The sequence below is a fragment of the Leishmania panamensis genome (assembly GCF_000755165.1).
Source record: "Leishmania panamensis strain MHOM/PA/94/PSC-1 chromosome 26 sequence".
Lineage (NCBI taxonomy): Eukaryota > Euglenozoa > Kinetoplastea > Trypanosomatida > Trypanosomatidae > Leishmania > Leishmania panamensis.
In genome coordinates, this window is record NC_025872.1 from 384,862 (window position 1) to 411,919 (window position 27,058).

At 59.2% G+C, this 27,058-nt stretch overlaps 5 protein-coding genes across 5 annotated transcripts; all 5 read left to right on the top strand.

Moving 5' to 3' along the window:
• Positions 1–468: 468 nt before the first annotated feature.
• LPMP_261190 (aldo/keto reductase, putative) lies at positions 469–1,734 on the top strand (the record flags this gene model as incomplete). Its single annotated transcript, XM_010701637.1, has 1 exon — positions 469–1,734. One exon carries the CDS (start codon positions 469–471, stop codon positions 1,732–1,734), a length of 1,266 nt encoding a protein of 421 aa, XP_010699939.1.
• A 738-nt stretch (positions 1,735–2,472) lies between these two features.
• On the top strand, positions 2,473–4,473 carry LPMP_261200 (hypothetical protein; the record flags this gene model as incomplete). The annotated part of the gene is made up of 1 exon (XM_010701638.1): positions 2,473–4,473. One exon carries the CDS (start codon positions 2,473–2,475, stop codon positions 4,471–4,473), a length of 2,001 nt encoding a protein of 666 aa, XP_010699940.1.
• Positions 4,474–6,200: 1,727 nt separating this feature from the next.
• On the top strand, positions 6,201–15,422 carry LPMP_261210 (hypothetical protein; the record flags this gene model as incomplete). Its single annotated transcript, XM_010701639.1, has 1 exon — positions 6,201–15,422. One exon carries the CDS (start codon positions 6,201–6,203, stop codon positions 15,420–15,422), a length of 9,222 nt encoding a protein of 3,073 aa, XP_010699941.1.
• A 726-nt stretch (positions 15,423–16,148) lies between these two features.
• On the top strand, positions 16,149–18,089 carry HSP70.4 (heat shock protein 70-related protein; the record flags this gene model as incomplete). The annotated part of the gene is made up of 1 exon (XM_010701640.1): positions 16,149–18,089. The coding sequence occupies one exon, from the start codon at positions 16,149–16,151 to the stop codon at positions 18,087–18,089; it is 1,941 nt and encodes a 646-aa protein (XP_010699942.1).
• Positions 18,090–19,649: 1,560 nt separating this feature from the next.
• On the top strand, positions 19,650–21,749 carry LPMP_261230 (hypothetical protein; the record flags this gene model as incomplete). The annotated part of the gene is made up of 1 exon (XM_010701641.1): positions 19,650–21,749. One exon carries the CDS (start codon positions 19,650–19,652, stop codon positions 21,747–21,749), a length of 2,100 nt encoding a protein of 699 aa, XP_010699943.1.
• Positions 21,750–27,058: the final 5,309 nt, after the last annotated feature.

Genomic DNA, 27,058 nt, shown 5'->3' on the forward strand with positions numbered 1-27,058 from the left:
CGTCCAGTGCGCGCACATCCGCAGCTCTTCACGTACGTGGCATAACAGACAGACGCAAAAACAACGGCTAAAACTAGCAACGAAAGAAAACCCACCAGCTAAGCGTTTCCTCACAACGAGGAACACCGACAGAGCTGTGAGAGTAAAGTGCGAGAAGCACGCGAGGCATGAGCAAAGGGGGAACGGCACCGCCGCGTCAGCGCGGCTGCTTCGTATCTCCCCTCGCTCTCTTCCCCCAAACCACCAAGCTGTCTACTTGATGCGCGCACAACAGAAGTGCTCGGCCTTGCTTATGGATGGAGGTGTGCAATGTCGGATGACAGGTAGAAGAGCGGCACACTTGTCTTCGGCCTCGAAGCCTTCTCTCAAGACCTTCCCACCTCTCCTCCCTCCTCCCATTGACTGCCTTCATAGTCTGTGCCACTCCCTCTCTTCCTACTTCACGCGCACAGGTATACTAGTGCACACATGCAGTGCACAGTGGGCGCAACGCCTGCTGCTGCTGCTGCTGCTAGTGGCCTTCCATCCCTGTCGTTTGGGGTGCCTCCAATCGGGATCGGCACTTATGAACTTCGCGGAGACGCCTGCGTGAACGCCGTGCGGGCCTCTCTCCAAATAGGCTACCGTCTCATCGACACCGCGGCGGCGTACCGCAACGAGGAGCTCGTTGGCGAAGGCATTGCCAGCAGTGGCGTGCCGCGAGCAGACCTCTTCGTTGTGGTGAAGATAGCAATGAAGAGCATGGGGGCTGACGAAGCGGTGCGACAGGGAGTCCTCGACAGCATTCGAAAGCTCCGCATCGGCTACATTGACTGCGTGCTCATGCACTGGCCGGGGTGCGGCGGACTAAAACCACAAGACGCAGCAGGCAATCAAGCGGCCCGCGCGCGGTGCTGGCGCATCATGCACGAGCTGCAGAAACAGGGAAAAGTGCGCTACTGCGGCGTGTCGAACTTTCTGCCGCGGCACTTCAAGGAGCTGAACTGTTTCAACGACAGCGACGACGGCCAGCATACTGAGTCTGAGGCTCTCGCTGCAGCGGCGCAACTGCGCGTGCTAAGCACGAGCGAAAGGAAGGAAGAAGACGTCGTGCACGGGCATTACAGTGGCAGCAGCGGTGGCTGCCCATCCTCGTCTTCTGCGCCAGCACTGCCTTCTACATCGTCAGAGCTGTGTTTGCCGCCTATCCTTAATCAGATTGAACTGCACCCCCTGTGCATTCAGCGCGACGTCGACATGTACTGTCGCAGGCGTCATGGCATGCTGTTGCAGCAGTACTCCCCCCTTGGCAAGGGTGACGTACGCCTCTTGCAGCACCCGGGACTGCTTAAGGTGCACGCACAGTGCTTTCCGAGCCAAAGTGGTGGCAATCATGCGTCAGCACCAGTGCCAGGGGCATCGCCTGAGGCTGCCAAGTCCTACTCCGTCGTGGACATGATACTCATGTGGGGCCTAGCACAAGGCTACTGCGTGCTGGTTCGGAGCCACAGGCTGGACCACCTCCGCGCCAACTTAGATGCCGCTCGCGACTACTTCGCCTCTGTGAAAGCAGTCGCGAAGGAAATGGGCAACAGTGGCGGCGGCAGCGCTGATGAATCCATGGCTTCGGCTAGCACGGCACGCGCGCTACTGACGGCAGAGCAGCTCGATGTTATTCAGCATCTCCGTGTGCACATTGGCGTCGAGGACGATCAAGACATGCATCTGTGCTGGTACAGCTCTCAAATCGCTTGATGCGCTGCCCTCTCGGCGTTGCGGCACAGTGACGCTCACAAGAAGCTTTGAGCGAGATGAAGGGGGTAGTGTCGAGCTGGCATCCACCCCCTACCGTTGCCGCTGCGTATTCCTAGTCCTTCTCCCTCCCCTTCATAATCGCCCTCGGCGACGATGACTCTGCGGATCTCTCGATATCACCCACACCCACATAAGCACATTCACATACACTCAGAAATGCTTACAACCATGTCTGACTGGCTTTCCGTTTGGCCTTGCGTGCATCCGGTCTCATCTTGCCTTTGGCGCCTTCATCAGCTGCTCCTTCCCTCTACCTCACAGTGCCACCTCACGCGGGGCTTCACAGGAGGCTCTTCCGTCTTTAACATTGCGGATCTGCAAGGGAACGTTACAGCCCCATTCCTTCTCCTGCCACTTCCCTCCAATAACCCTCGCCGGTCTCTCTCTCTCTCTCTCTCTTCGCTTCCTCCTGCCTCACCTTCCCACCTTATTTGCTGCCCGTTCCACCTGCGTGCGACGCTCTGCAGTGATCGAGATCAACTGTGCAGTTCCCCCTCCCCCTCCCCGCTCCACCCGCTTTCTCCTCACCCGAGTGCAGTGCACACCCGCAGAGACCCATTACACTTTTACGCCTGCCACACGCCACAGGTTTGCGTTGCACGCTCTCTCGCGCTCCCGTGCGTTACTCGGCCCCTCACCCGTACCCCTGCCTTCGCGTCTTCCCCGGCTACTGCCCGCATGTCATCCACAGGCATCAGCAGCACAAATGGCGTCACCTCGACAGCGGTGTCAGACACAAGTGGGTCCTTTGCAGCGCCGCTCGATGGCGCGAGCAGCACGACAAACATGCTCACCACCGATGCCATCATCCGCGAGTGTATTAAGCAGGGCTTTTATCGCAACCCCATCTGTAACGAGAAGCTGTACTTACACAATCGTGGCTACGACAGCATTGCCTCCACCGCCTTCGAACCCTACACGGATGTGAAAGTGCTTTGGCTGGAGGGGAATGGGTTCTCAGTGCTGCCGTGCGGCAAGGGCTACACGCAGGTGCGTCCGCCGGTGCGCGTGGACCCGTTTGCCGCGGAACTGGAAGTGGCCGAGGCCGAGCGGGCCGCAGCGGCGGCAGTGCTGTCCAAGTGTTCGGGGCAGCATGTAGACCCCAACACCGAGGCGATAAGCCATCCAGACTCACCCTCACAAAATGGCGTTGCTCAGAAAGAGCCTTCTCTTCCGTTGGCAACCGATGTGCCGCCGAACGACCGTGACGTCTTCAGCTCCCTCTACCCAACTGTTCGCCAGCTGTACCTACACAACAACCTCTTTCGATTCATGCCGGACCTCTCTCGGTTTGAAAGACTAGACGCTGTGAACCTGTCGGGCAACTTCTTCACCACGGTAGAGCCGCACTGTGTCTACTACGACGCCGCGGTGCGCGGGCGCCATGCCAGCGAAGTGGTAGACGGCGTGGCACCGACGTCGACAATCGTCTCCGGCGCACGTCACTCGCCGTCCCAAAGTGTGCAGTGCGAGCAGGAACAGTCGTGTCAGCAGCTGCCACATGGCCCTCACAGCACAAACGAGACTGCACCCTCCGCGGAACTGGCCGTGGTCACCTCGTCAGACGACGCGAAGCGGCAGCGGGCCGGGCAGATGGCGCGCTGCCGTCACGTTGCAGACGTCTTCTCAGTCTTCTGTAAACACAGTCCACTGCCCGAGAGCGAGGAGGCGAAGGAAGTAAGGGGTGAGGGGCACCAGGGCAGAGTCTCATCGCCGCTTCTCAAGCAGCCGCTACCGCTGGCACCCGAGTACCGAAACCCGTGCAGCTCGCTGCGTAGTCTCAACCTCGCTGGCAACCGCATCGAGAGCTTCGAGGAGTGCCTCGGGTTGCTCTGCTACCACTCGCTGGCGGTGCTGGACCTCAGCCACAACCACATCGCAGACGGTGAAGCACTGCTGCTGATCCTCGAGCGGCTGCCCCGCCTGCAGTCGCTCAAGCTCTCCGGCAACCCCCTCGTCCGGTCGCTCCCGCGCTACCGCAAGCGCGTCCTTTCTCGGTGCAAGAGGCTGCTTCACTTGGATGACCGCCCAGTGTTCGCCGAGGAGCGCCGACTCGTCACGGCGTGGGCCATCGGCGGCGAGGACGGAGAAGAGAAGGAGCGGGCCGCGATTCAGCAGGAGAAATCTGCGGCGGAGAAGAAGCGACTGGCAGACTTCCGTCGCCTCATCTCACGCCATCAACGCACCGACCCTACCAAGGGGCCGCACGCGGACTATATACACGCCATCACTACGGTGGCGGCGTTGTCGGCAGCGGCTGACACGGCGGGCAGCCATGGCCAGAACAGCGCCACTCGAAGCTCCAGAGCACCTCGGCACCGGGACGGCCGTCCGTCAACCTCCGACCCCGACTCCTCTTCGACCAGCTCTGAAAGTGAAGGTGACTCTGATGACGACAACCACGTTGGCAGAGGCGCAGGTGAGCAGTCAGCTGTGGCGAGGACGACAGTAATAGCGTATGATAGCAATACTGCTGCACAGGCCGGGATGATAGTAACCCAGCAAGAGAACAACCCGCCCAGAGAGACTCCATATTCATCGTCGTCACAGCAGCAGCGTGGGTTGAACTCGAATCAGCGTGTCAAGGCGGCAGTGTCTATCGCCGCAGTTGGAGGCGCAACTGGCAGCGGCGAGGACGACGGCGAGAGCGGCGACATTTTTGTCCCCAACGCGGTATGAGGAAAACGAGGAAACGGACGAAGCGGGGGGGAGGGGGGGAGCCATGGAATCATATCACCTCCGCCGACTAGGTGTGTCACGATGTTGTCTTTGGTGGAGACGTCGCTGGCGGCGACTGTGGCACTAGCGGCCGCCGCGAACTGTACGACTCACGGAGACACGCCCCGGCACAACCGGCGTCGCATTTCCTCTTGGGATTTTTTTTTGGGCTGTTGTTGTTGTTGTTGTTCCCTGGATGAGTTAGAGCATGCTGTGATTTGGCAATCACCGCAGCCACCAGCCCCCTCCCCTCCGTCGACGATGACGCAGCCCCCACACGGTCGGTTCTTTACTTTGTCATTCCGTTCTCCTCTGTCTGTGCTGGGCAATGCAGCTCGAGGCACCGCAATCAGGGTCAGCGGCCATGGTCAGCTCTGGCCGCCATTCCCTGCCCCCACTCACTCTCCCTCATCCACAGCCAAGTCTCAGACTCGAGGCAGATGTACAAGGAATAGACTGAGTCCTAATCCGCGAGGAAGCAGCACACCTACGGACGTGCACGCACACGCATGAGCACCATGGTGCAGCATACCCCCCCCCCTTCCTGTCTTGTTTCACATGTACATTAGATAGAGAGAAGCGAGAGGAGGAGGGGGAGGGGCGAAGGGACTCAGTGGGGCTCCTCTGTGCCCTTCCACGCCTGTGTATTGCCCAATGCTCAACGGATACGTACCCAGCAGAAACGGTGTAAAGGTCGCCCCTCATGAATGGATGCTGCACCTGCACACATGTACTCGGCTACGCATACCAGCACATCCTGTATGCCTGTTGAGAGGAGGTGGATTGTGGGCGATTGGTACGCTCCAGCGTGACTCGAGTAGCGTGAGCACGAGGAAGAAAAAGAACCTGCAACGCCGCCGGAAGGGGGAGGGCGAAACGAAAAGAGCTGCGCCCCGGCACATCATGCCGTTACCTGTGGGCATGACTGCTTTTCCCATGTGTGATGGCGGGTGTGCCGGTGTTGCGAAAGTGCTCTGCCTCGCTTCCACCCCCCTCCCCCTCCTCCTCCTCCTCCTAGCCCAGAGAAGGGCAGACGCATACAGCCCTTTTTGGCTCTGTTCGCTCCCTCCGTGGGGATGGGTGGATGGGGGTATCAAAGAGGGAAGTGCACAACCGGTCGCAGAGTGGGTGGGGGGGGCAAACACGCCCACCCACCCACACACACACACCCTCTTCACCCCAAGGCTACTCTACCAGCTGAAGATGTATAGTCGACTCTGTCCCTCTCTCTCTGCCCGTCTCTCTTGCAGCCTCCATACTTGGGGCAGCGCAACTCCTCGCCTCACCCCAACGCATACTTCCACTCGCACCCGCACGAACGCCGCGATCTGACGGCCTCGGTCAGCCCCTCCAGGAGGTGAGACCTCTCTGCCTATGGTTCCTCATGAAACGAACAGAGAAACAGACGCGCGTACATGATACTGTGCACTGAACACGCCACACGCGCTTCTACGACTCGCTTTATATTTCACATTTTTATTCTATCACCACGCATAGAGCACGGCCATCTTGTACTCCGCCCCCACACCACCCCCTCCTCTCCGCACTTGCGCATACGAGCCCTTTGTATTCTTCTTCTGCCTACTAAGTGCAGACATTTTCTGCAAGCAGCTCCACCGTTTCGCCTCTTTGTCGGTAGCGTCCTCTCCCCACCACCACCACCACCCTTCGCTCCTTAGCAGCGGGCCATGACTGATCACACACAGCCGCTCCCGTCGCTCACAAAGGCCTTTGCCGCCATGAGGCCAAACCTGGTAACGCACAAGAATCACCAGCTGGATCGAACTGAACTACAACGCCGCACCAACAATGCGGAGGAGGATGCGCAGACGACTCGAGAGTCGCTCGTGCACGAGCGCAGCCACGACACAGCACACACAGGTGACATCTCTCTCTCTTCATTCTCTTCCGCAGAAGCTGCCGCAGGCCCCACCTGCCTCATCTCCTTCACAGGCTTTCGCGATGAGGATGTGTGGGGAGGGAACGACGCTGAGGGTAACGATGCCGGTCACGATCCCCTGGCACACGCTGCAGGTGGTGATGCGGCGCCGTACGCGAACGCGCTCTCCGTGTGCCACAAGATGGCCTCCGCACTGCCAAGGGTGCGGGTGGAATCGAAGCTGACGAGCTCGACAAACGTCTTGGTGGCACGGCGCGGGTTCACAAAGAAACGGCTGCTCGCCGCTCGTCAAGGGATACCAGTGGTACTGCCGAAGTGGGTGGTGATGGGCTGCCCAGCGCTACCCACCGGCAATGGCATCACCACCACCACCGCGACAGCCTCGGCCTCTTCCTATGACCTGTATGCCGTGCCGTGGCTGCATGGGTACGTCTTTTCCACCACCGGACTGTCGACATCGGAGAAGGCGGCGATAGGCAGCGTGTGCGCCGCGCACGGGGCGGTCGTTGAGGCCTCTCTCACGTACAAGTGTGATGTGCTGCTTGCTAGTGCGGAGTGTGTGCGGGCACTACATCAAGTTCTCCATGCTGACGGAGCTGGCGATGCGGCAAAAAGAAGCCGTAACCAACACCTACATCATGCAGAGGTCCAGCGCACTGACGCGGGACTGAAGGAGTGCTCGGGGACAGAGATGCTGACACTTGGCAAAGGCGGTAGCGTGCCCCACGCAGCGTGGCTCACCGACAAGGTGCGCTTTGCGCTTGAGCTCGACATCCCGGTCGTGGACTACGTCAAGCTGTTCGCAATGCTGCGTCTCAACCGTCTGCCGCCCCCGACGTGGACACCCGGCCCAGCAGTGCTGCTGCCCAAGTCAAGCTGGAAGACGCGCGGGCCATGCGACGACGACATGGAGAACAAGAACCGGTACGCCGACGCGCTCAATGGAAGCGACTTTGACGAAATTGTTCACGTGTGTCGAGTGGGCGCCCCGGCTGGGGGGAGCGCTGAGTGGGCGCGCATCCTCTCCGTCTTCACCAATGCGGGTGGATCGTCGACAGCGGGCCGCGGTCCCCAGCGCGACGAAGGCGCGGCAGATCAGGGCCCCGAGAACATGGGGCTCTCAGCCCCACTCAACGGCATTGCCCTTAGGGAGGGCTCTATGCAGTCCTCCTCCTCATCCTTCACTGACTCAGCCTCGACAGTGTCCGACCCGGATTTGTGGGAGAGTTTACTGAGCCGCGCGCTGGTGCCGTCCTTCGACGAACCGCCAATTCGAGGTGTGGAGACGTACCCAGAGGTTAGCGGCATGCCTGACCCCACCGACGCTGCTGACCACCTCACTGGTACCACCCACGCGACTACTACCGCATCACCGTCTTCACAAGCCGCCTGGGACAAGCCAGCAGTGAGCACAGCAGATGTGGAGGACTTTGCTAACGCAAGGACGGAGGAACCGTCGACACTGCACGTTTCCCTCCCTGACTACTACAGCGCAGCCACCGGGCCTGAGCTTGCTCCATATTCCTCGTCCCAGTGGGGCTATGCACGCCAAGAGGTGCTGACGACGACGGAGGACCCTAGCTGGGGCACCACTACTGTTGACCCGTCACCTCGGTTGACGACAAATGCTCTCCTTCACCGTGAGGCCGCGCCACCACGCCAGTTAAGACACACCAGTGAGCCGCTGGCATGCGCGCAGCCCGACAGAGCGGAGTCAGTGGCGCTTAGACAACGCACTGCTGCGTACTACGAGATGCGCCGCAGCTCAGACCGTTTGCCAGCGCAGCTGCCGGCACGCGACGCGGTGGCAATCTCGCGAGAAGCGGCACCGCTGCACGCTCCTGCGGGGAGTCCTGGGTATTCATTGGTAGCGTTGTCGCAGACAACTATGGTTGGAGGAGCCCCGCTCGCCGCCACGCAGGTGTTGGTGGAGTCCTGCGTGTCGGCGGGCGAGCTGGAGCTGGCATCCATGCAGCAGGTTGACGCGCACCAAACAAGCGCTTTCCGTGCTACTGCAGCACGCCAAGCTTTGCCGCTGTTCGCCATGCATCCGCCGTACCTCACAATATGCGTGCTTGGGTGCACCGAATTGGAGCTACGCAAGACAGCACGATGGTCTGAGCAGTGCCGGCTGCTGCGCTCTCCAGTGCCAACATCCACCACAGATATTGTTCTTCTAGGAAGTCGCATACTCACCAAGAAGCGGTACACGATGAGCTACGCCGCGGACTCAGTCAACGACGAGAGCAGCGCCAAGGGAGGAGAGAAGCAGCGGCAGCAGCGACCCACACGCCACCGCAACCCGTTGTCAGCTCGGAGCGGCGGCAAAAATCGGCACCGTCGGGATCACGCTGGAGGTGGTGTGACGGTGGCTATACGATACTGGGAGATGGACGCCGCGGTGGCGCGGACGCTGGCAGACGTCTGCGGTGTTCCCCTAAGCCGCATGGCACCGCTCAAGTGGCTGGAGGACGCAGCGTCAGAGGCCAAAAAGGCCTGCGAAAAGGCAATGCTCGCGGAGGAATCGGTAGCGGCGCAGCGAAGCGCCTCACATGCACTGGCTGTTGACAGCGACGAAAGTTGCACCGACACGTGTTGGATGACAGCCACCACACCACCAGACAAACTCGTCGGCCTGCTAGAGGAGCACCTCGCTGCCGCGGCAGCGGCTGCAGCAGAGAGTGAGGAGCGTGTAGCACTGCATCAGCGGCAGCTGTTTCACCCCCTTCCGCCTTTATCGCCAGAGCAACTACCAGACATGGCAGACCCCAAGTACTTCATACGCGTGCGGCAGGCGGCTGCGACCTTGTGGGCAAGCAACGCGGCCCCCCTAGTCGCACAGAGGTCCCATAATATCTCGGCTGGAGCTTCGTTGGCTGGGCTTGAGGTGGAAAAGCAAGCAAAGCGTAGCGAGAGGCACCACCATGCGCAACAAGCCGCGGGAGGCTCTGCAACGCAGCCGGCGTCGGACAGCGCCACATTACTCACCAGAAACGAGAAGAGCGCCGCAGACCGCGCACCTGTCGAGGGTGACGACTCGCTGACGGCGGCAGCGTCTCGCTCTGTGGATTTAGTGCCTGCAATATCAATGTCTACTGTTCAGCTGGGTGTGCGCAAGGCGACTAGCCTCAGCACGGAGGATGAGCAGCATTCGTACGAGGCAGCGTTGGCGACAGCAGAGCGTCGCTTCAATCAGCTTGTAGCTCTTTTCCGTGTGTCGGGCGACGATGGCAACATCGCACGAGTGATGAATGTCGGCGCTGCCGAAGATGACCGCCAAGGCCACTCCAAGGCGCTCGAGGCGTGTCATTTCTGCTGCGTGGAAGGCGAGTACGCACGCGTGGACTGGGCTGTGGTGCGCGGTCTCATCCGCTACGGGGGCGGCCGAGTCGAGAAGCGAGCAGCAGACGACTGGCAAACACTCTTGCAGCAGCAGCAGCAGCAGCAACCTCGAGTAACCGCAACGGCTACAAACTCTGACGTGCAGCAGGATCAGCAAGACCAGCACTTTACGCGTGCGCTACGCTGGAGTGTCGAGTACACGAAGCTCCGGCAAAAGCTGCTTCGTGTGATGCGAGACGTCGAGCTCTCACACGACGTCAGCGACCAGACTCGTGCAGGTACACTCCCTGGATGCGCCAGTGCTGAACGGGAGAACGCGGCAGAGATAGCCCGTCTCACGGCAAAGTTGCAGCGAGTGTCGCTCCTGTGTCAGCAGGCGCCGGTGCTGTGTCTGTGTCCACACAGCTTTCAGCGACCTGCTGCAGACGAGAGGGGCATGGCTGCCACTGCTGATGCAACAGTCCGGCACATGAAGGGCCTGCCAGGCCGCGCAGCAGTGGGGCCAGCGTCACCCTGTAAGCGCCTTCACGCCCTTCACCGCCTCCCCGCCGTGACGATGGACTACGTGCTTGCATGCGTTGCCGTCGGCTACTGCCTCAGTCCGCACAGCTGTTTCCTATTCGACGTGTCTATCCCCAGCGCGCCGGACATGCGTCTCTTCCAGCGACAGCACCAGCGGCAAGGAGGTGGTGGCGCACCGTCGCAGAAAGCCTCGGCACGGCACACGGGGAGTAAACTAGGCCTTGGCCTCATAGGAAGCAACACACCGGAAGGCAGCAACGACGAAGCAGGGAAACGGTTGCAACCTGGTGCCGTAAGCGCTGGAAACGGTTGTATTGGTCGAGGTAAGGCACCCCTGCACAGGCCCGCGCTTTCAAGCTGGGTGCTGGAGCGCCGCTACACCAAGACTGACTCGGTGGGTGTGTGCATATCGTTCCTATGGAGGCTTCCTACCCCACCTGCTTCAGAAAGCGAGCGGTGCTGGTCGCGCGTTGACATGGCGTCTCCACCAGCGAAGAGTGCCGCTGTCGTGCCTTCTCTCACACCAGACGCATCGCTCGTGCCGCTGCTCCGAGTACTGCTCCTGGGACTTCGCAACGCAGCAGAGGCCTTGGGTGGCCATGTCGTCGACACCTTTTCACCGTCGGCAGTCACACACGTCGTGTCGGTGGACATCGGAGGCATCCTCTCTGGCACCCTCCGCGACGCGTTCACATGTGACGTGGTGGAGAAGACCAGCGCCGTGACCGGTAGCGGTGGCGGCGACAGGCCGTTTCCATATTGGCCGGTGTACAGCGTTGAGAGCATTGCGCGCTACGCCGCACGCGACGAGGTTTCGTTGGTCGGCCTCGAGTGGTTGGCAGCATGCGTAGAGTGGGGCGTATTCGTGGATGAGGCTGCGTACGCGCCACCACCTGATCTGCTCGCGCTTGTGCAGGCAGAGAAGCAGAAAGCTTTACTTGCCTCCGCCCAGGCCGCTCGCACCAAGCAGCACCGACGAGCGGCGCAGGTGCAGAAGCGGCAGCCGCCACGGCAATCACTGAACCACTGTCACCTTACCCAGCATCGGGCCCATGTAGCCGCGCCACCTCCTGCTGATCCAGCGCTGCCCGGAGCTTTGGTGCCACCGGCAGCTCGCCCTGTCTCGCACCTCGAGTGGCACTGGAAGCGGACGGGCACCCCACCACGTGGTGGGTCGGACACGGCAGCGCCACACACACCGCCGCCTCCTCGACTGGTGGACTACGACTCACCACCCAACAGAGACGATGAAGAAAAGGAAGAGCACGAGTGCTGCACGCCGGTGATACGGGGCATTCTCTCTGCGTCGACAACGTGGTGCGACAGCAGCGCAGGGCTCTGCACGCCTCCCGTAAGAGAAGCACCGCTGCCAGATAACGTTGTGCGCCGCTGTCAACAGTCTCCGCCGTTACAGCCTCTCTCCTCACCTGTGCCGCCTCCGCCTCCTCGTCCGCAGACCCTGCCTGACCCCGATTCGAGCTCGCAATGCATGAATTTCCGTGCTCGCAGCGCCGGCACTCCATCCATCGGCGACCATGCCCACCACTACCAGCATCGCCGTCGCTCCTCACCCTCTGCTTCGCAGCAGAACACCCGCTCGCTGCTCGAGGAGAAGGAGGCGGAAGCTTACGTGGAACACCTTGGCAGCCTCTTCAACTTCTTTTCGCCAGGATCCACGCCGCTGCCATCGTCAGCGCGCCGCTGCGGCGAGCGCTCGACCGCCAGGTACGCTGATGCCGACGCCAGCACCCCGCGGCGGCTGCGCAGCCCATTCCTGCCGCATACTCTTTCGCAGTCGCACCCACCAAATGTCACCTCCTCCCCACGCGCACCGCACTCGCGCTGCGAGCTCATGCATGAACGCGGGATGCCCCGCACCTCATCTTCGTTGCTGCACACGCAGGCACTCACACCGTCAAAGACGAGCGCAGCGCTGCAGATGACAGGAGCGGAGAAAACGAGCTCCGCAGTAGGCCTCAGCAATGCGCTCTCAACGCCACGGCGTCGTACACTGCGTGGCGCTGCTGCTGTCTGCATCTCATCAGCAACCAAGAAGTCAACTCTTTCAAGCCCTGACCGACAGCATCGTCGCACAGAGAATTTCGCCGTCGCCGTGAGTAGCTCTGTGACGAACTTGCAGGTGTGGACGGCAGTGGCAGGAGTTGGTGATGCCCCCTGTGATGTGGAATCCGATGCGCCGGATGCAAACGCGCCGCCTCCGCAGCCGCTTGTCTTACCAAGCTTGCTAGGCGGAAGCACCGAGTTGAGTCGTGACGGCACCGTCGATGCGAAGCCTGTTGGCGACAGCAGCACAGCTAGCATCTGTGAGGAGGTCGATACTAAGCAGCGACAGCGGCAGGACGGTGGCTGCACAGAGAGCATGTGGGTTTCCCAAACACCGAATGCGCTTACCCCCGAAGGGAAGAAGCAGAGGTCGAATGGAGCGGCGACTGGGACAGCACCGCAACACCGAGCCCATAAGCGTGGCCGGGTAACTGGAGGTCAGCGAGATGGCAGCCGCGCGTCTGCGTCTGTCTCGTGGATGCACGATGCTTCTCTTGAGTCGCCACAGCAGAAGCCGCAGGATATCGCGGTGGTGGAGTGTGTGGACGTAGAGCCCATGAGCGGCGAGGTGCTGGTGGACGCCACCTTTATCGCCGCAACACCCGAGGCATACGGAGCGACTCCTGCGGCAACGTCAGAGGCCTCCGTTGGTGAACGCCATTGTAAGGCCGCAGCCACCCTCGTTCTAGCCGGCGACCGCGAAGAGGTGGAGCATGAAGACGAAACTAAAGGCGTGCCTCCTGGACCAGACGTGGTTGACGCTGCCCACAATCCGCTCATTCTCAGGCCACCCTCGACAACAGCGACGGCATCACCGTTGGCACAGAAGGCGATGCGGCCTCGTCTCGCGTCATGTAGTGCGCCACGGCCCCCCTCTCCGTCTCCGTATTCGCCGCCGCCGCCGCCAAGAAGGATGGCGATGGATGGGGATGGAGGTGCGAGCATCGTCGCGAACGTGGCCGAGGAGGAGCATCAGTGCGGGACGCCATGCGCCTACACCGACAGCAACGCGCCAGCGCTTTCTTCGTGGACCCGACACAGACCACTGAGCATTTCAAGTCGTCCCTCGCGCTCACCTCCGCTGGTATCATCACCGTTGCACATGGAGCCGACTGCCCTCGTCACCGGCACTGCCGTCGCTGTTCTTCCTCGCACGACGGTAGCGACATCGTGCAGATGGGACTGCCTGCGTATCTACGCATTGCATGACTTGCCACTCCGAACAGCGCGTGTGCGCCGATGCGAAGAGGCTCTGGAAACCTTTATGCGTCACTGCGGCGGGGTGATGCCGAGATCGTACATTGACATCGGGCTGCGCACGGCAGAGCCACCCGCGAAAGACAGCGACCAGTGCGGCGGCGTTGGTGTCGGCTCTGACTCCACTCGATCCTCCCCGACCTCGCAGCCTACACCGCCTCTTTTCTTTGTCTCTCGCTGTGAAGACGCCGATGTGCTGGTGACACACCAAGTCAATCTCCGCGAAAGTGTCCTTGTAGGGGTGGCGGGGGGGTGCTGGGTGGTGCGGCCGGGGTTCCTGGAGTGTGTGGTCGCTGTCCTCGACGGTGCCTGCTGGAGCGGCAACCGTAGCACCGCCAACTCAATGCGGGGTCAACGGCACCTCACTCACCCATCGGCTGCGGCGGCGGCGTCTGTATTCTGCGCGTTGCGCCTGCGGGAGGCCTTGCCCACGTACGAGTGGACTGCGGAAGCGCTGCCGCGGGTACCGGCGTTGGGGTGCCCGCCGGAAAGCAATAGCGTGACCCCGATGCAGCGGGCTCTGGCGCAGCAGTGCCGTCGGCAGCGCGAGAGGCGGGAACGGGCAGCAGGTGCTGATGTCGTGAATGGTGATGCAGAACAGACGTCCACCGCTAGCCGGCCAAGTGAGCGCATCTTCGAAGGCAACAGCTTTGTTCTCTGTTGTTCTTTTTCGGCGAATGCGGTCCCAGCGGGTGGAACGAGTGCGGAGAGATGCCGCACATCATCGCGGGTGCGTGCCATCGAGCGCGTCTTGGAGACCGGCGGTGGATGCCTCTGCTGCAGTGTGCAGGTTGGCTGTGCACCAGCAGAGATCGGGGTGAAGACGGATGAAATCACGGGAGCTGTCGCCACAGCCACCCACGTTCCACCCATAGTGCAACCCCCACTGCAGTGCTGTGTATGGGCACCATCGCCGCCCAAACAGGGGAATCGGCGACTCCAACGCGACTTCGCCCATACTTCTTCACCGCTGGTGATGGACGCGGCGCTCTACCATGACCTTCTGTGGCTCATTTGCAACCAGGTACGCCAGATGCCCTCTGAAACGCTGTTTGTGTTGCTGGATGAAAGTCTCCTTGGCTCTAATACAGACGACGCTCAGGGCGGTACCGTGGTGTGTGTGTCACCCGCGCCACGTACGACTGTCGCCGGCGCAACTGCTGCTGCTGCACGCCTCAATGGCAAAGATGCGGGCAACGAAGACCTGTTGACCACGCCACCCCTCTCCGAGCACCATCATGCTTCGAAGAAGCGGCGCACAGAGAACGTGGAGGCGCACAATAGCCCACAGCCAACCACAGCATCGGTGCCGGAGGCGGCGTCCGTTGCAGCCGGTGCGCTCGCGTCCTCCGACACTTGCACGGTGGCTGCATGGCTCTCAAGCTGGCTGCTCCCCTCTCCGGATGACGGCCGCTGCTCAAAAGCGATGGATGGGAGACCGCCATGCCATCGTGGGTACGCGCCGGCTGCTGCACATGCGATGCGAGCTCATCTTGGTGCTTGCTGTGCGGCGGTGAGGGGGGCTGCTGACGAGATACGTGGGTCAACGTGCACCAGTGGGTCGTATCACTTGGCGGATGTCCCGTTCGATGTCCCCTCCGTTGAAGAAGTGCGCCAGGCTTGCACCGATGGGGAGGGGGGCACAAAGGCTGGGTCGACAATGTCGGCAAGCCGGGGAGTTGTTCGCCGTATCGAGTTCCGAAGCACAAGCTGGGTCGGCGCGTGCGTGGCAGCGGGTGGTTCTGCCATGATGGCCGCCGCAACGGAGGCCTGGATGGTGGAGTGGGAGGCGCACACACGCTGGGGCGTCCTTTCCCTGGAGTAATGCCGCTGGGCGAACTATGGTGAGACGCGCATCGCTCATCTCCCCCTCGCAGTGCCTTTTTCTTTCCTTCTGCAAATCCGCTCACATCTGAGAGTAACACACACTCACGCCATCCCCTGCGCCGCCCACCCCCACCCCTCAGTCCGCTTCTCTGGTTCCCTGTGTGCTGAGGACGTAGGGAAGTCTATGCGCTTTCTCTCTGCCGATGGGGGAAGGAGAGTCGATCCGCACCTGCTCGCTCTCTGGCATTTGCTGTGTTCTGTGGACTTCCAACAGCATGTGCGAGCGAGCTGAACTCTAACATTGCCGTGTCCGGTCCCAACACTCCTCTGCTACTCTTTTTCCCACAACGATGATTTCCATCGACTTTTCCCCTCCTCTCCTCCCCGTCGCTGTGTCGACGCAAACGTCCAAACACACGCAGATCTCTCCACATCATCCGCGAAGTCTCGTTTCTTTCTTTTCCTTGCTGCCGAAGGCCCTCTCCCCCTCTCTACGTCGTGAAGCTGTGCAGTCACTATAGTCGTGGTCAACCGTACACGCACCCGCACGTCGGCTTCGTGTACACGAGAAGTAAAGGACACACACACACACACACACATACACACACACCACCACCACCGAGCTCTGCAGCTTACGTGAGGCACTCACTCTCACACTTTTAGATCCGTCTTTCCCCCCCTTCTTTCTCGCAAAGTACACTGCGGATTACCGCGCGCGCAAATTATGTCGTCCACCAACGCGATCGGCATCGACCTGGGCACGACATACTCGTGCGTCGGCGTCTTCAAGAACGAACAGGTGGAAATTATTGCCAACGACCAGGGCAACCGCACAACGCCGTCCTATGTGGCCTTCACCGAGACGGAGCGCCTGATCGGCGATGCCGCAAAGAACCAGGTGGCGATGAACCCAAGCAACACGGTGTTTGACGCGAAGCGCATGATCGGCCGCAAGTACGACGATCCCGACCTTCAGTCCGACATGAAGCACTGGCCCTTCAAGGTGACCGTCAAGGATGGCAAGCCCGTCATCGAGGTCGAGTATCAGGGCCAGTCCAAGACGTTTTTCCCGGAGGAAATCTCTGCTATGGTGCTGCAGAAGATGAAGGAGACGGCGGAAGCCTACCTCGGCACGACCGTGAAGAATGCCGTTATAACCGTCCCGGCGTACTTCAACGACTCGCAGCGTCAGGCAACGAAGGATGCCGGGGCCATCGCTGGCCTCAATGTGCTGCGCATCATCAACGAGCCGACCGCCGCCGCTATCGCGTACGGCATGGACCGCAAGGAAGAGAAGGGAGAGAAGAACGTGCTGATCTTTGACCTTGGCGGCGGCACGTTCGATGTGACGCTGCTGACGATCGAGTCCGGCGTGTTCGAGGTGAAAGCGACCGCGGGTGACACTCACCTCGGCGGCGAGGACTTTGACAACCGCCTCGTCGACTACTTTGCCACAGAGCTCAAGATGCGCTGTGGCAAGGACTGCCGCGCCAACGCCCGTGCCACGCGCCGACTGCGCACAGCGTGCGAGCGTGTGAAGCGCACGCTGTCGAGTTCCACGATAGCAAACATCGAGATTGACGCGCTGTACGAGGGCACCGACTTCTTCTCGAAGATCACGCGTGCACGCTTCGAGGAGATGTGCCGCGATCAGTTCGAGAAGTGCCTGGTGCCGGTGAAGAAGGTGCTGGAAGATGCGGACATGAAACCGCAGGAAGTGAACGACGTCGTCCTTGTCGGTGGTTCGACCCGAATCCCGAAGATCCAGCAGATTGTCTCGCAGTTCTTTGACGGCAAGGAGCTAAACCGCTCCATCAACCCCGATGAGGCTGTTGCGTACGGTGCGGCGGTGCAGGCACACATCCTCGCCGGCGGTCAGTCCTCCAAGACGGACGGGCTACTGCTACTCGACGTGACGCCACTCTCGCTTGGTGTGGAAACGTCCGGTGGTGTCATGTCCGTGCTCATCCCGCGCAACTCTACGATGCCAGTGCAGAAGTCGCAGACGTACTCGAACAACGCCGATAACCAGCGTAACGTGGAAATCAAGGTTTACGAAGGCGAGCGCCCGCTGGTTTCTCAGTGCCAGTGCCTCGGCACCTTCACGCTGACCGACATCCCGCCCATGCCGCGCGGCAAGGCGCGCATCAACGTCACCTTTGACGTCAACACAGACGGCATCCTCGTCGTGAGCGCTGTCGAGGAGTCGGGTGGTCGAAAGGAGGCCATCACAATAAAGAACGACACGGGCCGCCTGAGCAAGGACCAGATCGAGAGAATGGTGCAGGAGGCGGAGAAATTCGCGGAGGAGGACAAGGCGAACAGCGAGCGCGTCGAAGCCCGCAACATGCTGGAGAACTACATCTTCTCCATGCGCGCCACCCTGGACGACTCGGAGGTGCAGAGCAGCGTCAGCCAGGAGGACCGCCAGAAGATCCAGGGCGCCGTCAGCGTTGCCGCGAACTGGCTCGATTGCAACCCAGAGGCAGCCAAGAAGGAGTACATGGAGCAGACGAAGATTATCGAGGGCGTCGCGCACCCGATCTTGTCGGAGTACTACAAAAAGCGCGCCATGGAGGCCCCGCCGAGCACTGGGGCAACGGCACAGGAGCACCAGGACGGTGCCGCCACGGGTGCGGCGCCTCACGCCGAGGACGTTGACTAAAATGGCTAGAGAGAAGGGCGCACAACTGGGTTGAATGGAAGGTGTGTAGAGAGAAGTAAATCGAGCGAGAAGGTTGGGTCCGATCAGTGTGTGGTTGTGAGATCCGTCAGTGAGCGCCTCCTTTCTCTCTGCATATGCCCATGTGAACTTGCCCACCCACCCCTCTCCCTTCCGGCTCGACATTCACCCCTCTCTCTCCTCCGGCAGTTTTAGCACTACCCCACTCATCTTGTTTGCTTTCTTCTCTTCTTCTCGCCACCAAGACGGACACCGTAAAGTCCAGGTGTCGGTCAAGGCCATCTTTTGGGGGGAGGTTCCCCCACTTATTCACCACGGTGCTGCTCTTCACGCCATGAGGCGCGCTCTCTCTCTCTCTGTGCGTGTGCGTGTGTCTGCAACGCAGTTGCTGCTTCTCTTCTGTTGCTCATCTCCCCAGCTGAGAAAGCTGCTCGCATGGGGTTAAAACAGGCAAGTAAGCAATCAAGAAGGGAAAAGAGAGGGCATTACCAAGTAGTCGAGCGCAGCTGCTCGGAGTGTTGGTATCGGTGATAGCCGTACAAGTAAAATAAAACGATCGTGGTGCCTGCATGCATGTGAGGGCCTCTGTGCCCCTCTTCTCTTATCGGTCTCTTCCGTGGACTCTCCCTGTCGCTCAGGCATAATCAGCGGCATCCTTAAGCACCCCTGGAGAGAGAGGGGTGGTGGGCGACATTGAAGATGGAGTAATAGAGAAGCGCAAAGAAACGACAAGAGAGAGAGAGAACAGATAAAAAAGTGTGGTGTTGTGGGGGGGGGGGGCGCGTGTGTCGGGTGTCCGCACTGATAGAGGAGCGGTAAAGGCGACGACAGAGAGCAGCAGAACCATTTGAGAGGAGGGAGGGCGTGAGTTTGTCGCATGCTCCTCTTCGCCTCCCGCTGCCCCCTCCCCAGTCTCCACCAAAGGTCGTTTTCAAGGAACAGCCTCCGATGTGACGCTGCTGTTATCGTTGACGAGTGCGCCAAGTCGCACATCTGGCTCTTGGCATCCTAGCTCAGGGCGTTAATAGGAGTAGGAAAAGGAAGACCCAGCGACCCCCTAGTCCCGCACGCCAGATGTCCCCTGTCCCCCGACAGCAGGACCGTCCAGCTTTAGCCGATTTCTGACTTGTAAGTTGCCGCGCCACAAGAACATCGTCACTCCTCCACTGTCGGTTCCCTTTCCCGTCTCAGCCTCCACCCCCTCACCGTGTCTCTGATTTTTTTTTTCAGTTTTCCAGGCTCGCCGCACGTGTACCCCACTCTCAATCACACGCACGCAGGCATCTGTGTCTACGGGTGTGCGGGTGTGGGTGTGTGAGTTAATTGCGCATATTATTACCGCTTCCCTGTCACCCAGCTCGGGCACACCGCTCCCCTCCGCTTTAATTGAGAGCTCTTTGTTTTTTCTCCCTCCTCTCCCTGTCTCACTCCCCTTTCTGCGTCTTCAGCGGAGAGGAGGAGGACACTGGCGATAGCAATTCAGCAGCAACTCATTCTTCTCCCACATACACAAGCACATCTCCGCAAGCCCATCTAGGAGCCATGCAGGTCTCTCTTCACAACACGGTGAAGACGTACAACCTTACGGCTGGCAAGTCGCTGCCGGAGTGGCTCAGCGAGCGCCGCAAGAACAAGCGGGCATCGGCGGGGCAGGAGAACCGCGTGGAGCTGCTGCACGATCTCGAGTTCCCGCACTGCGCTCGCTGCATCTTTCGGTGCGCCAATGGAACGCATCTTTTCGCCGCCGGTGACTACCCGTACCGCCTCAAGTGTTTTGACGTGAATGACCTTAGCATGAAATTCAGTTTCAACGCAGACATGAACATCCTCTCCGGGGTGTGTCTCTCACCCGACTACCGCAAGTTTGCGCTGCGTGGGGAGGGGCGGCAGATCACCATTCACCACACCTCCGCGATCGTAGACCGGGTCCGTGTTCCACATCTTCAGCGCTCCCTCGTGTACAACCAGTTCCAGGCGGAGCTCTTGTCTAGTGGTGTCTCTCCGGAGGTCTACCGCATTAGTCTTGAAACCGGCGGGTTTGTAGAGGGCTATCAGACGAAAAGCGCTAGTGGCGTGAACCATGTGGAGGTGTTCGGGCGGCACGGCCCAGTGAGTGGTGTAGTGCTGACAGCCGGCTGCGACGGCGCAATCGAAGCTTGGGATAGTCGTGTCGGCACAGCGGTGGCTCGTGTGCAGGTGGCTGGCAGCGGCAGCAGCTCTGGCGTCGATGAGCAGTGCGAGGTTCGGCACATCGCCACAGAGGAAAGTGGCGGGCTCCTCTTCACCTGTGGCCTTGAGAGCGGCGAGGTGCTGCTGTACGATGTCCGTCTGCAGAAACCGCTGCTTGTGAAGGATCACATGAACAGTCTGCCCATTGTAAAGACATACTTCTTCAATGGCAAGAGCACCGCCACTGGTGAGGCCAGCTTCGTCCTCTCAGCTGACACACGCTCATTGAAGGTGTGGAACAAGCACGACGGTAGCAACTTCACAACCATCGACGCCCCAGCTGACATTACTGACTTTACCCTTTTTAAGGGTCAGCACAACATGGTGGCTCCGTATGAGTGCGACGACAGTGGTGTGGTCGCCATCTGCTGCGACGTGCCACGGGTGCAGGTGCACTTCACCCCTCAACTCGGCCGAGCCCCGCGCTGGGCCTCCTTCCTGGAGGTGATGACGGAAGAGCTGGAAGAGAAGGAGGCAACGACGGTGTACGACGACTTTACGTTCATCTCCAAAGACGAGATGAACGCGCTGGGCATCGCCGCCGAGGACCTCGCGGGTGGCAAGGTGCGTCCTGTCATGCACGGCGCCTTCATTGAAAATGGACTGTACCGTGAGCTGCGCGCCGTAGTAGACCCAACCGCCTTCAATAACTACGTTGCCTCGAAGGCGAAGGAGCGACAGTTAAAGCGGTGGTCCGACCGCATTAGTCGCTTTCACCGAACCAAGGAGGTCGACGAGGATGCCGAGGACGTGAAGGTTGGCGGTGATACCGCAGCGCGAGCAAAGGCCAACTCGGCGCTGGCGACGGCGAAGGCGGATCCGCGATTTGCGCACGCTTTTGGCCACGCAACGGGCGGCGCTGCCTCCTCCTTCGCGCTTGACCGGCGAAATCCCGAGTATGCGAAGTTGCTTCAGACGATCGATGAGAGGCGCGCCAAAGCCTCCGCTCGTCGGGAGCGTTACGAGGCGGAAATGTTCTCCGTCGTCCCCGACTTTGACGGGGAGAACTGCGCTGCGGAGTATGAGGACGGTAGCGATCGCGCTGTGCGTGGAGCTGGCCAGCGACAAGCCAGCAGGAACAGCGTCTCGGCTGCCGCCGTTGCAGAAGTGGATGAAGACGAGGACGCACGCTGCCACCTGCGTGGAGTGCAGAGCAGTGGCCGAGCGAAGCGTCGCACCCCACAGAAGCAGCAGGCAGCCATTAATGCGAAGATGTCGGAGCGGGGCTCTGCAAAACCCACGAAGGCCGTAACCGCTTCTGCTGGGAGGCGGGTGACGATGTTTGAGGTTCCGAGCAAAAATGCTGACATTTTCCTTCGTAACGATAAGCAAATGCATGCCACTCGCAAGAAGTCCCGCGCTGAGAAGCTGACGCTTGGCGAGCGCCTAAAGCTCGCCGCCTCAGCGAGGTAGCCTCCCGTCGGATGTCTGTCTGTGTGTGTGTGTGTGTGTGTGGGAGGGGGGTGCGTGTGTCCTCACGCATTTTTGTGTGGAGGAGAGGTGGAGTGCCGCAGGGGTGGCGTGACACCCCCTACTGCTCTTTACTCTGCGACCTCCACTGCGTCTAACTAACCGATCGCTTGACTTGATGCATCGATGCTCATCTCTCACCCTCCGCGTAGAATTGTGTGAGGCGAGGTCAGAGGGAGAGGGAAGGAGGAAAAGTAGCGAATGCCGGTGCATGTAGCTGCCCTCTGCGAGTGGGTACGTGTCTCTGCGCCGCTGTGTGCCAGTGCGCCTGCAGTCGCTAAGCTCGACGGAAGCGAAAGAAGAGAACGGATGTGAACAGAGCCCCTTCTCGGAGCCGTGGTGCGCCTCTTTCTTTTCGCTTTCTCATGCGCGAGAATTACACAAAGCCCGCCAGGGAAGGTCTGACCCTCCCCCCGAAGACGACTACTGTATATCTCCTCCGCATACACTGAATCGCATTTGGGGGCTTCTACGAGACATGGATGCGGTAGAGGATGGCCGAGGTCAAGCAGCGTCGGTGATGAACATGATGAGGATACATCTGAGGGTGTATGTTCGGTCCTCCTTCAGTATTTCCTCGCTGTGGTCGTTTGCTTCCGGCTGCAGTCGTGGAGTCGAGGTAGGGAGGAAGGACGTAAAGGAATTTATGCAGTCGACTCTCAGCAGCACTCCATCTTCCTCGCTTTCTCCCCTAATCCAGACACGCGCAATGCCACTGCTGTGCAACCATGGGTAAATCACCTGCTCTCTCTCTCTCGCATTGTCTCTCTTGTCAAATCCGCGTCCCTTCTCCTCCCCCACTCACACGCACACGTATGCCTCGATTACTTGAAAACACAGAGATACACAGGAATAGAGAAAAGGAACGTGTAACAGCTTAAGGAAGGAGGCGCATTGGCCGTTAGCACCACCACCACCACCGCCCTCTTCCTCTACCCTACTTCAAGTTAAAATCGAGAAGAAAGGGAAGAGAGGTATTCAAAGCCAGCCCACACGAACGCGTTCAACAGCTGACACGGCCCCGCCTCTCTCCCGCTCTCTTTCCCTCTCTCTCTCTCCAACTGAAACTTTGAAAGCGAAAAGAAGAAAGCGCCACGGTCCCTTGTGTCTGCTCATATATCACCCCCACTCGACACGACACGCGAGACACGTGCGCCGCTTCTGAGGAGCCACGCTCTTTCTTTTTCTTGCCTTCTTCATTCACCTGCTGAGCATCTTACTGCATCCTCCCCCCCCCCCCCACGCACACACGCCGAGTACTTGAGGGACTAAAGGGGTCCATACACCCGCACACCTTCATCACCATCATAGGCTCATAGGCGTACGTAAATACTCCCAATAGCGGAGTTCGACTTGAAGTCACTGTGTCTGTGCGTTGGAACGCAGTGCAAACGAATAGAGTGCCTTTATCTCTTGCCCTCCCTCTCCCTCTCCCTCTCCCTTCCTCTCTCTCTCTCCCTCCCTCTCTCTTTTGTTTTAGGCTTTTTGCTTGTTGTCCATCTGATGCTTTTCTGGTTTCTCCCGCTTTGCTTTACCCCTTCCTCGCCTTTCCTCTCCGACTTCCTCCCCTCCCCTCCGTAAACCCCGGCAGGCACGTACACACGCCCAGGTGCCGAATCCTTTTTCTCTCCCTCACCCTCGAAGGCTTGTTTCTTATCTTTCCTCTCCCTCGCTTTGAATTCTCTGCTGGGCGTGTGTATGGGTGTGTGTGTGTACTCGAGTTGTACTGATCGTCTTTCTGCCCTTCTGTAAGCTTGGTGCCTCTCTCGTCCTCTTTCAGTGCTTGCGCTCTTCTCTCTTCCCGGTTTGAGTAGTCGCTCCCCTCTCCCCACCCCCGCCCTCACACCCACACTCCCACCAACCCCCCCCTCTACCCGCACAGTCGGAGGTGAAGTGTTAAAACAAAAAGAAGGGGGAGCGCCCAACAGTAAAATTGGCAAGAGAAACACAAGCCCACGCCTAGTTGAAGCGGTGTTGGTACGTCGCACTCTTCTTTTTCCGCTCCGGCCTACCTTACCTACCTTTCACTCCCCCTCCAGTCGACTGCTGGTCTGCGTGAGTCTCTGGGGAACTTTTCTCTTCCCTTCCATTTGCCGCCGCCGCCATCACCCCCACCCTTCTGCGTGCTGCTTTATATTCCTTCTCTCTCTCCCTCTCTCTCTCTCTGTTGAGTCTTTGTCTACCCTTAGCACCTCCTCTCTTTCTGTTTTGCTGTTCAGTGTTTTCTGCTCTTATCGTCGTTGTAGCGTAGGTGTGGGCGTGCACATGTGTCTCTGCGCATCCCTCCCTCTCTGTCTGTCTGTCTCTCTGTCTCTTCCTGCGTGTGTGCGCGTGTATAGGCAGCGGTGCGCGAACTCTGTTTCCCTTGTCGAGGTGATCTGCTGGTGATTGAATGGGTTTCGCTTCGTTTTTTCTTTCGCTTCGACTCACAAAACTGACGCCCGTAGTGCCGGCTAAGCTCGTTACTGTTGTTTGGGTACTCATCTCGCGCGTTCTCGCTCGCTCTCTCTCTTCCTCTCTCGCTGACTTTCCTCCCCTCGATTTCATCTGAGGCAGTCTTACTGAATTTCTTATGTGGAAAAGTGATTGTGCGTGTGTGTGCGCGTGTGCGTGTGTGTCTGTTGATCAGTGACAAGCCCTTGGTCAACTCGTAGAGGCCTGCCGATCCCATTGCTGCTGTTTCCCTCTCTTGTTTCGTCCTTTTCTCTCTTCCCGTTCCTCTTACTCTCTTTCTCTTGGTGTTTGCTTGATTTATCTGCTGAGTACCACTGCGCGTACTGCCACTATAACTACTCCGACTGCTTCTTCTCTTTCATTCCTGCGCGCTCTGTCCCTTGTCCTTTACCTCTGTGTATTTTCCTCTCTTCGAAACCACTCCCCCTCTCGCTGCTTGTGAACTTACTCCCCCCTCCCCCCCCCACTACCACCACCACCCTGCCTCACCCTCTTCTGCTCTTCCTATTTTTTCGCTCATTATCTCGAAGACAAGCGAAGCAGGAAGAGAATACGTAAGCAAAGAACGCGCAAGCATCATCGCCCTCGTTGTGGATTGGCAGAAGTGTGGTGGGCGTGTATGCGCCAGCGCGTCGCCTACGTGAGCAGATTTTTTCCCCTTTCGGTGTGTTGGCTTGTTCGCTCTACGTCTCGTCGTAGACGGACACTTTCCACGCACTCCACCCCCTAGCCCCTCCCTCCCTCCCTTTCTCCATTCTTTTCCACTTTACCTTTGCATATTCCCTCTTCGCTCTTCGCTCTCGCGTTGACTCCTTTTTTGTTCTTCCTTTCCGACTCGCTCTTCAGCTCACTGCCTTCTGTTGATCAAAGTAGGGTGCCACCATTATCGTTGCGATTACTTTCCTCCATTTCTCTCTTTCCACTGCTGTTCAACCGCCCCTTTGGGCAGGCGCGCACCATTTATTTGACTCACGTGTGCTTCTGCGGTCACTGATGCTGGCGACTGTCCTTTGAATCCTCCCGCTACCACGATCACAACCACAACCACAACCACAACCATCTCTTCCGTGTCTTGCAGGCTCCTCTTCACCGCCTCCTCTCTTTCCTTCTCTTGTTTTTCTTATTTGGTGTAGGTGGGCCACTTCTGAGTTTATCCTCTTTACTAGAGAGGTTACATTGTCATCAGAGTTGATTCACGGTCCCTTGGTCCCTCTCCGCCACACGTACCGTGCCACGTCCCCTCCCCCTTCGCTTTCGTTTTCTGTTTTCCTCTCCGCACCTTTGTGCTTCAAGTCCTTCTATCTTGCTCTCTGTGTGTGTCAACCAGTCCGTCTTCCTTACCGAGATACGCCAGTTTTGTTTCTGTAGCTTCCTGCTTCTCCTTCATCTTCCTCTTCTGATTTACTTTTGCTTGTTTGCTTGTACCCTCTTTAGTTCCACTTGAGCATCTCTCTCCCACCTCCCTTATTCCTCTTCCCCCTCCCCCTGTGCAGTCCCCCCACCCCCACCCATCTCTTCCGCTCACGACCATTAGAAGCCGGCGGCAGAGCTGCGAGAAGTTGTAGACCTGCTCGCGTGCGTGGGTGTCTGCTCTGCATGTTTCTCTCAGCGTGCTCGAAGAGGCTCCTTTCTCGTTCGTTCGTTCTTGTCTTCTTCCTTCTCGCTGTTGCTTCAGTTTACGGTTTTTTTTGTCTTCGCGCCATCGCCTCACCTCTCTTGCTTCATTGGCTCTTTTCTCCGCGCCTTCCCCTACTCCGCCCTATCCGCTCCGAAGGGGAGGGGGGAGGGAGGGTTGTCTTTGCGGCATTGCGGCACGTCGGTGAGTGGGGACTGTCTGTCTGTTCTTCCCACAAAGTCCTCTCTGTTTTTTTCCCTTCCGTTTCTTTTTTTTTCCCGGCTGCAGCCGCACTTTCATCGTTGCGAGGCCGCCGGAGTTGCGAGCCTTTTCTCTGCTGTAGCTTTTTGTTTATTAGCAGCCTCTGATCTGTTTTGCGGGGAAGGCCCTCTGCAAGTCTGTACCTCCTTCTCACTCGCCTCCTCCCTCGAACTCTGTCAGAGCCCGACTCTCGCCCACGCCGTCGCAGAGAGACGGAAATTTTCACGAGAAGCACACGCATAGCCACCAGCGATACTCACGGTCATTTGGGCCTCAGTCATTGCTTGCTTTCTAGATTTAGTATTATTCGTCTTCGTTTGCTCTGTTGGTGCTGTGGTTGCTCCTGACGTCTAAGCACGGCTTATCAGCGTTGCTTCTCTTTTCTTAGTGATCTCCGTGTAGTTCTCTCTCTCTCGTGTGTGTGTGTGTGGACGTGGGTGTACCTTCCTTGTTGACTACGCTGATAGTAGCTCTACGTGGTGTTCATCCACTCTCGTTTGCTCACCCCTCCCCCTCCTTCGCCTGTACGGGCGTCTCTCTCTCTGGACGAGTGACCCTGTCAACTCCTGAGAAAAGAGCGAAAAGCCCACCGAGAAGATTTTTCCGTTGCTTCTGTGCGTGGCGAGAGGAAGAGAAGCGACGACAACGCGTGAGCCGCCTACTTGCCTGTTGCCTCTCTCTCTCGGTTTCTTCTCGCCCTCTTTCTCTCGCTGTGGCTGCTGCTGCTTCTATTCTACCATCCCCTGTCAGAAGGCAGGTTCCACGAAGGGCCGCCGTGGCTGCAGTCAAGATCCTTCTCCTCTTCCGTTAGGTGTTTGTTTTGCTCTGTTTCCACGCGCAACTGTACCTGTGTGTTTTCTTTTCTCTCCCTCGTCCCTAACTTGTCCTTCAGCATCTGGTATGGTACATGCAAGGAAGCCAT